This window comes from Sus scrofa, chromosome 12, assembly GCF_054392235.1.
Source record: "Sus scrofa isolate SSC_HxYL_T2T_F1_AM1 chromosome 12, Sscrofa_HxYL_maternal_Yorkshire_Landrace_v2.0, whole genome shotgun sequence".
Classification (NCBI taxonomy): domain Eukaryota; kingdom Metazoa; phylum Chordata; class Mammalia; order Artiodactyla; family Suidae; genus Sus; species Sus scrofa.
In genome coordinates, this window is record NC_139394.1 from 4392543 (window position 1) to 4405366 (window position 12824).

The window sequence follows — 12824 nt, forward strand, 5'->3', positions numbered from 1 at the left end:
GAGGGCGGGCACACCTGGTGGGATTGTCGCGAGCAGGCCCCTCCTTATGCCCCCGCCCCGAAGGGGCCAGATTGTTCCGGCCTCCCCCACTTCTGCTGGCTTCCCCTGGGCTGAATGCGCCTCCCCCCCACCTGCAATCAGAGTCCGCCTCCTCCACAGCGACCTTTCTTTGCCCTGGCTCTGCCAGCCTGTGTCACCCACGGCGGCGCTGGGTCAGACACCCTCCCCCGCTCAATGGTTCCTTCCCATGTGTGTCTGTGCGAGGCGGTCCGTCCCAACAGCCAGGTCCACTCCAAGTTCCTGGGGCTCTTAGGGAGGCCGCCTTTCTGGTCCCCAAGCCAGGCATGCACACACATGCACACACAAATGAGCCACACACACACACACACACACACACACGCGTGTGCACACATGAATGAGCCACACACGCGCACGTGCGCGCGCGCACACACACACACACACACGCATCCAGGGGGCTCTAACTCCCCTGCCTTCAGAACACCACAACTCTTCAGGGCACATAACGGGGAGAATGACGCACACTGGCAGCCAGGGGGTCCAGGCCCCGCTCCCCAAGAGGGAGAGAGCTGCCCCGAAGGCGCAGGGCTGCCAACTGTTGCATCAGGACCGTCTCAATGAGATCATTGTCTCTGCTTAACGAGAAGGTGGAGAAGCCGCCGGGGAAGCAGCCGCAGAGGCCGCCGGCGTCTCCAGAGGGGGCACAGCGGGGACCGCGAGGCAGAGGCACTAACAACCTAGGTGGCACGAACCGTGACAGCTCGAAGACCACAGAACCCCCAAATCTCCCCCTCCCCATCCTGCCTCAGGGCTCCCACCGCATCCCCAGGAATCCCAGGGGCGGTGCGACGCTTTCAGGTCAGGGTTGCAGGCGCCCCAACCCTTACAGCCTGCGGGAGAAAAGCACGCCCGGTGTAGGACCTGAAGGGGGCAGCCGTCTCCACCTCGGCTGACTCTCCCACTCGGACACTTAGGAGACGAAAGGCCCCAGAGGAAGCTCCTGGAACAGCAGCTGCGGGAGGGCTGCTGGGGCAGGCAGAAGGCGAAGCAGAAGGGAAGGCAGGGAGATGCCGGTGTGAGCAGGCGCCCCAAGAGGTCCGGATGGCGAGGTACAAGCCTTCTCAGCTCTGCAGACCCAGGACCCCCCTCCCCCGCCCCCGGTTCAGTGCTCAGGGTCAGAGTCGGGAAAGTGCTCCCACGGCAGGACCCGTCCCTTGCACAGGGCCAGCAGGCCACTGGACCCCACCCCCTCCTGTCTCCCCACCCCTCCTGTCTCCCCACCCCTCCGCTCCAGGCAGTCCCCGCCCAGCCCAGAATTATAGCTGCTGGGGCGCTGCTTGGGGTCCAGCCAGGCTCCGGGGCCCAGAAGTGCCCCCACGGATGGGGCTGAACCCAGGTGGGCCACGGGCACGGCTGAGCTCGGGACCCCCAGATCTCAGTCCTGACCCTGCGCTCAGGGAGAGGGGGACCTCCCAGCCAGGCCTGGCCCCTGGATGGCCGGTAACTCCCCCAGGCCGGGCCCACCAGAGGCCTCTGCCCAAGGCTGCCTGGGAGCCCCTCCGAGGGGCGGGGGCTCCAGATCCCAGCAGAGGCAGACCCGCCCCTCAGAATCTGGCCCCAAAGTGCTGGAGACTATTGTGTGAGTTTCCCGTCCCACCACTTCACTTTATTTACTCTCCCGAGGAGGAAGGACGCAGGGGCAGAGCCACAGGCAGGCGGCAGTCACGGGGACACACGGACAAGCACACAAGCCCAGGACTGGGACGCCCCGCCGCCTCGGAGGGAGAAGCCCCCCAAGTCTCCCGCACTTCGTAAACCCCAAAACAGGGAGGAGACCAGAAAGTGCTCCCTACCCGCGCACAGGCCCCTCCTTCCCCCACAGCGGGTCTCGGGGAGGAAATGAGGCCGTCCCCAGGCCCGGATGGGGGCGACGGGCCACCCCCCTCCAGACTGCCGTGGCCTGGCCCGTGTCCCCTAGAGTCCCTCCGCAACCCAAGCGCAGCTCGGCCCCGGCCCCGGCCCCGAAACTGGCGCGGGGAGGGGGCTGTCCCGCAGGTAACCAACGCCCCCAACCCGCAGGGCTGGGGCCCCGGCGGCCGGCGGGGAGCGCGGGAGCGAGAGGACTGAGCGGCCAGCCGAAAGGGAAACTGAGCGCCCAGGCCGGCGGAGGAAGCCCCTCGCGCCCTCGACGAGGCTGTCGTCGCTGGGCAAACACAAACAACAATAAAAGGAAGGAAACTCTGCCGCGGCGCGCAGGGCGAGCATAGGCGCCGGCGAGGGCGCGCGGTCCCCTCGGTTCCCCGAACGGGGTCCTCCAAGGAGGGGACGCGGGCGCCCATCGAAGTCCCGCCTTCCCGTCCGCGCCCGGCTTCCGCGCCAGGCCCGCCCCGAGGGGCCCCCGAGCACGCCCGCGGCGCGGTGGCCGGCCCGCACCCACCTTCGAAGTCCGAAATGATGCCGTCCAGCTGCGCGTTGACCGCGGGGTCGGACATGGTCGCTCGCGGGACGCGCGATGCGTGGAGGGCTGCGGCAAGGAAGCGCCCCGGCCGGCCCGGGCCCTGCGCGCTGGCTGGGGGGGGCCGCGCCCGCGCTCCCACCGTGCAGAGCTGGCCGCCGGAGCCCCTCGGCCCCCGGGCTCGGCTGAATGAATGGGGGAGGCGGGCGGGCGCCGGCGCTCCCCGCTCCCCGCGCCCCGCCCCGCCCCCGCCTCCCGGGCGGATCAGGTTCCCGCACCCGCGGTCCGGCCTCCCGGTCTCGCACTGGCTGCTCCGCCCGCCTGTCAAGACCGAGCCCGGGGGGCTGGGGCCCGAACGGCCGCCGCGGGGACAGGCCGAGTCCTGGGCGCCCGACCCGAGCGCGCCCCCACCCCCCGCCTGGCCTGCGCCCAGGGGACGGCGACGGACCCGGCCCCGGCTCCCTCCCCCCCCCGGGACGCCCCGCTGCGGCCAGATGTGGGCGGATGTGGAGGCCCAGCGGCGGAGCGGGGGCGGCGCCGAGCGGGGAAGCGATTCCTCCCCTTCCCTGGGGCTCAGGGTTCCTTCTGCGGGAGGTTTTATTTACGCAGCCAAACAAAGTTGGCCGCCGCCTTCCCGCGCTCAGCGCCTCCAAGGGTTAAGCGCTCCGGCAGGCGACCGGCAGGATCCCAGCCGGTTGGCCAAGAGCCAAGCAACGAGGGGCGAACGCAAGAGTCACGTGACCCAGGGCGGGGAGAGGAGCACCCCTCCAGCTACTCCCTACCCCAACCCACCGCCCCCAGGTCGCTGCTGCACCCTCTGGGGTGTGTGTCCCAAAAAGCGCCGGGGCCACCCAGGACCTGGGGGCAAGGACACAGCACCCTTGTCACAACAGCCAGGGCCACGTGCCACCCCCAAGCTCCACAACCAGGGCCTTCTTCCAGGCAGAGCAAAGTCTTCGGGTTCTGCCCAGTAAGGAGCAGGTTTTTCAAAGTATCTGCAGGAAGGATTTGGGGACCAGGGAGCAAAGGGTCAACACTGGTGAGGCTGCGCCCCATCTGGCCCCACCGCAGGCCTGGCCTTGACCTCCAGGGTAGGTCGTTTCTACTCTTCTCCATCCATTCCACAGACCTTCATCAAGCCCCGCCACCTCCAAGGCCAGCAGGTCCCAGGGGCTGAGGACAAAAGGACCAGCGGGCTGGAACTTGAGAGGCAGCAGCAGGGAAGGGCCCTTCGGGTCTGACACCAACGTGGGGGGGGGGTCTCTTCCACTCCTCCTGGCTGAGACAGGCTGCCTGCCCCCCTCCCTTACCTTAGGCCAGAAGTCAGGGCCTGGGTGAGAATTCCTAGCAGGCAAAACTCCCTGAGCCCCTGGGCCAGTGGGCAACTCTGCAGTGTGGTGCCCTGAGTGTCCGGAGAGCTCATCCTGGGTCTCAGCTGCCACTCCCCCGCCAGCCCCCACGCCCCTAGTTCGGGAAGATCCCAAATGCACGGAGGACTCCCTGACTCCCATCCCGGTTATTCCTGGCCTTCCTCCGGAGAAGGCTCTAGGTTTGGGGAGCTTTTTTTTCAAGTTAATGAAATCGAGTCCTTCCTTTTTAAGAAAAGCAGTCGCTCCCTCCCTCATGCTTTGGATGTTTTGAACTATTTTCAACCAAGTGAGTTTGTGGACATGGAACTGCAAAACCACAGACATTTCAGATGCGCACACGCCCTGGGAGCCGGGGTTTCCGACATGGAGTCGCCACTGTCCTGAATACCGCCCTGATGACCTTCGCATCAGCCTGGGACTCTGCTTATCTGAAAACCGGCACCTGGGCCACCTGTCCGGCCCGTATTTGGGAGTTTGGTGGTCCACGGCCCCTAAGAAACAGCCTAAGGCTACAACCCCGTGGGACGATGCTGGGTGGCAGGGACGGGGCGGTAGCCGGTCTGGGCCACAGCATTATTCTCCAGTGTTTATATAAAAAGCACCTGGTGTGTGTAGACACACCCGGGCGATTGTTCTCCCAGAGAGCCGGCTCCCACTTCTACCAGATTAGCACGGGGTCAGCTCAGTGTGCCTTATCCATTTCCACCCACAGTGGGGCTAAACACGTATGCTTATCTCCACAGCAGCCCCGCCAGGGGGCACGCCTTGCCCAGTTGGTCCCCTATGGGAACCCGCAGGACAATGGCGGGAGGGAGCAGACCTCCGAGGCCAGAAGTGCCCCGTGTTGGCATGCCTGTGCTCCTGAGCCCATCCTGCCCATCCACCTGCCTCTGCCCCCTGCACTTAACCACTGGGGCCACCGTTGCCAGGCCTAGACGCCTCCAGGTAAGGAGATTCCTCTCATTCCCTCAGGAAACCCAACCCCACACTTGGCCACACTCCCAGCCAGGAAGTTCACCCTCGTATCTAACCAATGGCTCTAATTGGACATCATTTATTTCCTCTTTTTTTTCTGTCCTCGGAGGAGATGGGAAACAGCTGGGCACCACCCTGCAAGTACTAATTACCCTCGCCAAATGCGAAGACAATCCAGCTGCTCCTTGGCCTTCTCTTTCTCCGCTTAAATCATCCATCCCCAGCCCTTTAATCATCCGTCATCCTTTGATCACTTCTGATGACTGTGCCCAAATTGGGGCTCCAGGACTTTAATAAGGCCTGATCCCTCCAGGGTGGGAACGGCCCTCTGACCCCTGCTCCCAAGCCTGAGCAGCCAGGGCCGGGGTCTGGAAGAATGATCCTGGTAGGGGCACTAGGCAGATAAAATGAGCAGCAGCGGTGGAGAGGAGAAAATGAGCTTCCATTTGGCAAGAAAAAAAAGAACTTCGAGGAGTTCCCATCATGGCGCAGGGGAAACAAATCCGACTAGGAACCATGAGGTTGCAGGTTCAATCCCTGGCCTCGCTGAGTGGGTTAAGGATCTGGCGTTGCCGTGAGCTGCGAGGCAAGTGGTAGATGTGGCTCAGATCTGGCGTTGCTGTGGTTGTGGTGTAGGCTAGCAGCGGCAGCTCCGATTGGACCCCTAGCCTGGGAACCTCCATATGTTGCAAGTGTGGCCCTAAAAAGCCAAAAAAATAAAATAAAATAAAAAGAACTTCGAGAGACCTCCACATTCTGCGATGGAAGGTGCCCTTTCCCAAGGCCACAGGGGAGGGCAAGACCCCCCTTTATGGGCCTGGCCCAAGGGGAAGGTGTGCTCAGGAGGCCACCTAAGCATGTCACAAGGTCACCATGAGATATGGAGTGGGCTGAACAGTACCACCCCCCCGACAACAGATATGTCCATTTCAAACCTCAGAATGTGAGCTGACTTGGTCTAAGAATCTTTGCAGGTGTACTTAGGTAAGAATCTTTTTTTTTTTTTTTTCAGTCTTTTTAAGGCCGCACCTGTGGCATATGGAGGTTCCCAGGCTAGGGGTCAAATCGGAGCTACAGCCGCAGGCCTACACCACAGCCACAGCCACAGCCACAGCAACGCGGGATCCGAGCCATGTCTGCAACCTACACCACAGCTCACGGCAACACCCGATCCTTAGCCCACTGAGCGAGGCCAGGGATCGAACCTGCATCTTCATGGATACTAGTTGGTCAGGTTCGTTAACCACTGCGCCACAACGGGAACTCCTAAGGAAGGAGCTGGAGACAAGACCACTCTGGTTAGAGGGGCCCAATGACAAGCGTTTTTATCAGAGACCAAAAAGGAGACGACGGAGTTGCCGAGAAAAGGGCCACAGGAAGCCAGAGGCAGTGACTGGTACGATGCAGCCACAAAGAGAGTCACACTGGGGGCTCCAGAAGCTGGAAGAGGCAAAGCAGCGTCCTTCCCCCGAGCCTTCGGAGGGGCTTGCTCGGCTGACACCTTGACATGCAGGCCTCCAACCACGAGAGGATAATTGCCTGTCATTTTCAGCCCCCCAGCTTGTGGGTCTTTGTTTCAGCGGCCCCAGGACGCTCCTGGAGACCCTGAATTCCCATCTGAGTCATTCCTTGAGGCCAAAGCTGCCTCCCCCAAAGCTGTCCCATAAGCCACAAAACCTGTCGTCGGTACTGGACGCGGTCCGGCAGTGGCGGTCTAGAGGGAACTGGGGGCCTGGGGAGCACTGGGAAAGTTCTACCGAGAAACGCCGGAGGCCAGGGCTGGGTGAGAAAGGCGTAATGGGAGGTCCAGCTCAGGCCCTTTCTGGGACCGGAAGGACCCGACCTGGAGAGAAAGCCCACAGGCCCAGCCTGGGAGACCCCTGCAAAGCATGGGAAGGGCGGGAGGAGGAAACGGACACACGGAAACAGCCGTTTGGCTCGCCTGTCACCACCCCTGACCCCGCACGCCAGGTGGGGCGTGGGGACCACAGGGAGGACGGTGGCTCTCTGCCCAGCAAAACTGGGCCTTTGGACAGGACACCCTGGAGAGCAGACTGTCGGGCTCCTCCAGGGCGGGAGCCCTATGGTCAGCGCGCAGTGGGGCCACCCTGAGCCTGAGGGCCGCAGGTCCATCAGCTGCCAGACCACCCACAGCCCCAAGCTCCCCTGGCTGAATGGTGCCACCATCTACCCAGCCGCTCAAGCCAAACGTCAAGGCATCACCCCTGAGCCCACCCCTCCTCCGCTGCCATCCAAGCCGTCAGGAAGTGACGACCTCAAAAATATCTGCAGACCAGTCCACCTGTCACCTCCTTCAGTGCCCCCACGCCAGCCCATGCCCCCTCTGCCAGGGGTACGTGCTAATGTTTAACCACCTGCAAAAGCAACATATGTAGCATTTGCCGATGTCTGTGGCGTAAATACTCCCACCGTGACCAGTTTTGGGGGCTACCAATGGACACCATGGAAAGCAGAGCTGGGGAGAGATTTGCAGCAGCTGCGATTACACAGCGTCTCTACCCCACGGATGCAGCAGAGGTGAAGGGCACGAAGTGATAGTTAAATGCAGTGGAGACGCAGGAAGTGGTGAGCGTCGTGTATTTCTCATCACCTTCATTCTTGATCACTCGTAGTTTAATCCATACTATATACAGCAATGATTTAATTTTAGAATTTCCTTTTGTTTCTAATAGAGCCGTGCATTTCTATTGCGGTAAAACACACGTAACATTTACGGTTTCAGCCGTCCTGACGTGTACAGTCCAGTGGCACTAAGCATATTTGCCCTTGTTGTGCAAAAACCATCACTGCCATCCCTTTCCAGGACTTTGTTCATCATCCCCAGCTGAAGCTCTCTTCTCAGTAAACAGTAACGCCTCATTTCTCCTCCTCCCCACTCCAGGGCCTGACAACTACCACGCTCCTTGCGGTCCCCCTGAATCGGATGAATATTGGTCCTTTTGTATCTGGCTTCTTTCATTTAGGAGAATGTCTTCCAGGTTTGGTATTCAAGGTACACGTATTTTAGCAGGTGTCAGAACTGCCTTCTTTTTACAGGCTGAGTAATATTCCGTCGCACACATATACAGAATTTTGTTTATCCCTTCCGCCATCGATGGACACTTGAGATGCTTCTACCTTTTGGTTGCTATGAATGACACTGCTGTGAACATGGGTGTACTTACTTCTTTGAGTTCCTGCTTTTAATTCTCTTGGGTATATACTCAGAAGCAGAATTGCTGGATCGTATGATAATTTCATAGGTTTGAAATAACAGTGAATATATAATTTATTTTTGTTATATACATATGCATATATACACATACACACACACACACATATATTTTGGCCACACCTATGGCGCATGGAAGTTCCCAGGCCAAGAACTGAACCTGCACCATAGCAGCAACCCCAGCCGCTCCAGTGACAACTTCAGATCCTTAACCATTGTACCACAAGGGAACTCCCAGTTGTATATGTTTCATGAAACATACATTGTATAAAGTGGAAATCACATATTTTACATATGGAAATCGTATGTTTACGGCGTATATTTTATATATTTTGTCTTTTTTTTTTTTTAACCTTTTCTAGGGCTGCTCCCGCAGCATATGGAGTTCCCAGGCTAGGGGTCTAGTCAGAGCTGTAGCGGCCAGCCTACGCCAGAGCCACAGCAATGAGGGGTCCGAGCCGCGTCTGCGGCCTACACCACAGCTCATGGCAATGCCGGATCGTTAACCCACTGATCAAGGCCAGGGATCGAACCCGCAACCTCATGGTTCCTAGTCAGATTTGTTAACCACTGCGCCACAACGGGAACTCTGTATTTTATATATATCTAATATATAATCACAACGATAATGATGGCTGTGTTGGGGAGTTCCTGTCGTGGCACGGCAGAAATGAATCCGACTAGGAACCATGAGGTTTCAGGTTCAATCCCTGGCCTTGCTCAGTAGGTTAAGGATCTGGCGTTGCTGTGGCTGTGGTGTAGGCCGGCAGCTATGGCTCTGATTTGACCCCTAGCCTGGGAACCTCCATATGCCGTGGGTGCGGCCCTAAAGAGACAAAAGACAAAAAAAGGGGGGGGGGGCTGTGTTTAACAACCAGCTCAGAAAATGCCTCAAAATTCAACAGGCAGTACTGCCATCCTGTCTGCCTTCCTGCAAAGCCTCCCACCTGGCTTTCTTGCCCTGCTCTTACTTCCCTCCACCCAGAACTCACAGTGAAGCTGTTTTTTTTTTTTTTTTTTTGGCTTTTACGGCTGCACCTGCAGCATATGGAGGGTCCCAGGCTAGGGGTCGAATCGGAGCTATAGCCACTGGCCTACACCACAGCCACAGTAACACAGGATCCAAGCCGTGTCTGTGACCTACACCACAGCTCACGGCAACACCGGCTCCTTAACCCACTGAGCGAGGCCAGGGACCGAACCTTCGTCCTCATGGATGCTAGTCAAGATTCGTTTCCGCTGCACCACGACGGGAACGCCCACGGTGGGGCTTTAAGACTGAGATTAGACCATGTGGCCTCCCACAGCCTGGTTGCCGGGGGCCCAGGCATCCCGGCCTCCACCCACTTTCACGGCCTCATCTGTCCACTCAGCCCCCGCCTGCTCCTCGTCTCCACGCTGCCTCCTGAGGCCAGACCCTGCGTCAGCTGTCCTCTCTGCCTGGACAGCCTCCCCAGGTCTCCCTCCTGCTGTCTCCCTGTCTGTCCTTCCCGTTTAAATACCAGAGCAGCCACCCCAGGGTCCCCCAGTTGCTTCCAGGCACACGACAGAGACTCCCCAAGACTCCCCCGCGACCCTGGGACGTCTGTGAAGGACAAGTTCGGTTTCCTTGGCAGGATGGCAAGGCCACGGGGACACCCGACAGGGGACAGGACCCAGAGGGCACTCCCGCTGGCCACGCCCATGTCAGCACGGGACCTTCAGGACGACAGGCAGGGCGCCGTGTGCACTGGGCCAGGCCTCCAGGACCCGGGCTCCCTGGACCACCCTGAGACAGCAGCAGCCGCGCCTCTGCCCCCTGAGACTCTGCAGCAGCCCGATATCAATCTTCCCACGAAGCCAGTCTGTGGGCAGCGCTGCCCTTTAAGCCGTGCGTGGGCTGCCGAACACCCTCCTGCCACCTGCCTGGCTGCTTAAATGCCACGGCGAGGTTTCACTTCAGAGGGGAACGCCATGAACCCGCTCCCCAGACGTCCCGGGTATCGCTCCAGCTTCCTTTGCTCAGAACCGTCACTGCAGCCTCAGACCACGGGCACCTGGCCCTCATCTCAGAGGCAGCAGACTTTTTCAACAAAGTCTTACTCTTCTGAGTCCTGCTTTCGAGCCACTGAAGGGAGCTTCTGGTCCTCTGGCCCCGGGCAAACAGGCCTGCCCGCCCCCAGGGCGCCTCCAGCCCCCCCTACTCCAGTTGACAGATGCTCAGGGCTGAATCAGCTTGGAGTTCCCCTGTGGCGCTCTGACCACGTGGCCTGGGACTGCCTGCCCCTGCCCCCCTCCATCTTTCAGAGTCACTGCAAATTCTACTGCAATGATATTAAGCCCTAGGGGACCCTGGCGGTGGTGGGGGGGCTGCTAACACAGAGGGCAGAAGGACCAGGCCACGTGGGAACTGTGACCCTGCAAGACGCCTGCTCGCCAGCTGAACCCTGGCTGCGTCTCATCTGTTTATTCACACACAGCGCCTTGTCATGGGCACACTCAGCCGTCTGGGACGCTGGCTGGATGAGTTATCACCCAGATTCGATGGGGGAGGAGGAAGCCTCTTCTTTTGATGACTCACGTTTTATTCCTAATTATTCCCTCTTACGCGGTCCCACAGCCCTCCTGTCCTACCCCGAGCCCCCCAGGACAGAGCTTTGGAAAAGGCTAAAGCCCCCAACTTCCAGGCAGCCCGTTGAGGCTAGAGGTACGGAGATGGGGTGCGATCACCCCGCAAAGTCTCACAAGGGGCCTCAGGGGAGTGCCTGGCCTGGTACCCACCCAGCCTGGCAGCAGCGCGTGACTGTGCCAGCCTGCAGAGTCCTCACCCCAGAGCTGCCAGGAGACTTGGTCAGGCCCCATCCCCGGGGGATGGGCTGTCCCCGGGGGCCCTCGCTGCCCTGGCCTCGCCACTTTTCTCAAGCAGGCGCCCTGCTCTGAGGGCTCAGAGTCAGGAAGCAGCCTGCCACTGCTGCAGTGTGGGGACAAGGCTGAGTCACCAGCCTGCCCTAGTTCCACGTCAGCGAGAACAGTGAGAACAACGGGATCGGAGCGGGATGCAAGCAGGGGAGAAGGGGCGACAGGGCCTCTGTGGCCACGCTTATTTTTAAAGTCACCGCAGTGACCAGGCGACGTTGTCCCCGGGGAGCTGCCAGCCGGCCCCTTGGGCTGCAGCCACATGCCCTGACACTGGCCCTGCCCGCTGCCAGGAGTGGCAGCCGGTCAGCACAGGAAGGGCAGGGGTGCAGGCTCCCTTCCCCCCATCTTCTGCCCCCTCTCAGAAGGGTCTCCAAGGCTTATCGTGCGACCACAGACCCTGCCGGAATCCCCTCCAAAGCCCGTCCCCCAAAAGCTCATCCTCCCTACCCTTGCACTCCTCCAGCGGCGGGGAGCTCAGCACCTATCAATGCTGCCGCTCCGTCTTTAGCCAGGGTGGGCTGTTTAGAGAGATGGGGGGGGATACGTTAAGTCTGCAGGACCGTAGCTTTGGCCTACGGACTATCCCCTTACTCTTCTCCAGGAGAGAAAAGGGAAAAAGCGATGCAGGCCGTGGATTATGTTTTCATTGGCAGCGCTTTCTGGGAGCCTGGAATTGGGGGTGTCCGCCCTCTCTGTAGCCAAGTTTTGTTGGGGGGGCACCCTGTGAGCTGGATTTTTCTCCTACCCCATTCCCAGTCCACCGTGAATTTGAGAGGATGTTTCGAGCCACCGGATGCGACCCTTGGCCCGCGGCGACCCCCATGGGAGAGGGTGGCTGTACCTGAGACGCAGCCTCACGGTCCTGGCCGGCAGCCTGGGGAACAGAAGGCCCCGCGTGGGAGGCAGGAAGAGCGGGTGCGGGTGCGGGCGGGGCAGGGCCCTCCCACAAGCTGGTATTGCTTTCCGGATTAATGAAATCTCCCACCCCGAGCGCTGCTGGGGCCGGCCGCCAGATCAGCCTCAATGGACCATTTGTCCCTCGTGTGAAGTCACCTCGGGGACGTAATGGGTTTGCTATGAACTCACCCGCTTCCCGCTCCCCCCCACCAAGCCTGAGTCACTGACCCGGCAGACTGGGCCCAGCAGAGCCCTTGCTAGGGCGTTGGCAGCTCTGGCAGGGCTGTGTGACAGGACAGCCCAGCCCAGCCCAGAGCACTAGGCCACCCGGCAGCCCTGGGACCGTCTATCCTGGGGGCCCCTGACGCAAGGGGAAGGCCCTCTGTGTCCCCTGATTCCTGCGAACCTGGTCCGCGATGGCTCTGCCCATCTGGGGACAGAGTCTCGGGCAGACCCCTGCCGGCAGGGAGCTGAGAGGGTGACCTAATGCGGAAAGAGGCCAAAGAGATCAGGGGCAAAAGCCCCCCCACGGCCACCCAGGGCCAGTCACCGCCCTCCCGCCGCTAGAAGCCTCAAGATGCAGGTTGGGGGGGGGCGTTTGCTTTTCACAAATACTAAACACTCAGGTTCTCGCACCCACTCTGCCCAGGCTCTGGGGAGGGAGGCTCTGAGCGGGCTCCCCCCAAGCTGAAGCCTTTCTGAAATGCAAAGGTGACCTGTCGCCCTCCGGATACAGGGGAGCCTAGCAGGCCCGACGGCCAGGCCTCTGCCTCCCGCCGCCCTCCGGATACGGGGAGAGCCTAGCAGGCCCGACGGCCAGGCCTCTGCCTCCCGCCAGCCATCCCTGCCCCCTCCCTGTGCTCCTCCTTGCCCTCTGCTCATGCCCAGCTTCTCCCGGTTCCTGGTCCAGCGTGGTGGCACACGTTTGTGCCTGACCCACTCTGTTCCCTCCGCCTGGCAGGCCCTTCTCGCTCTCCTT

General features: G+C 60.7%; 1 protein-coding gene and 2 long non-coding RNA genes across 5 annotated transcripts in view; 2 read left to right on the forward strand and 1 right to left on the reverse strand.

Annotated features, from left to right (window-relative positions):
* SEPTIN9 (septin 9) overlaps nucleotides 1-12824 on the reverse strand; it is a 151872-nt gene that overhangs the window by 91110 nt on the left and 47938 nt on the right. The window contains exon 1 of one of the 3 annotated variants that reach the window (XM_005653856.4): nucleotides 2456-2668. The exons of the other annotated variants lie outside the window; for them this stretch is intronic. Within the exon in view, the coding sequence (XP_005653913.3) occupies nucleotides 2456-2510 (55 nt within the window). The 5' untranslated portion in view covers nucleotides 2511-2668. Of the gene's footprint in view, nucleotides 1-2455; nucleotides 2669-12824 lie in introns of those variants that run through there. 3 annotated transcript variants of the gene reach the window in all.
* Nucleotides 987-2259, forward strand: LOC146397993 (uncharacterized). The gene is made up of 2 exons (XR_014820821.1): nucleotides 987-1127; nucleotides 1702-2259. It is a non-coding gene; the product is annotated as an uncharacterized LOC146397993 (long non-coding RNA).
* On the forward strand, nucleotides 4671-5560 carry LOC146397994 (uncharacterized). Its single transcript, XR_014820824.1, has 2 exons — nucleotides 4671-4788; nucleotides 4928-5560. It is a non-coding gene; the product is annotated as an uncharacterized LOC146397994 (long non-coding RNA).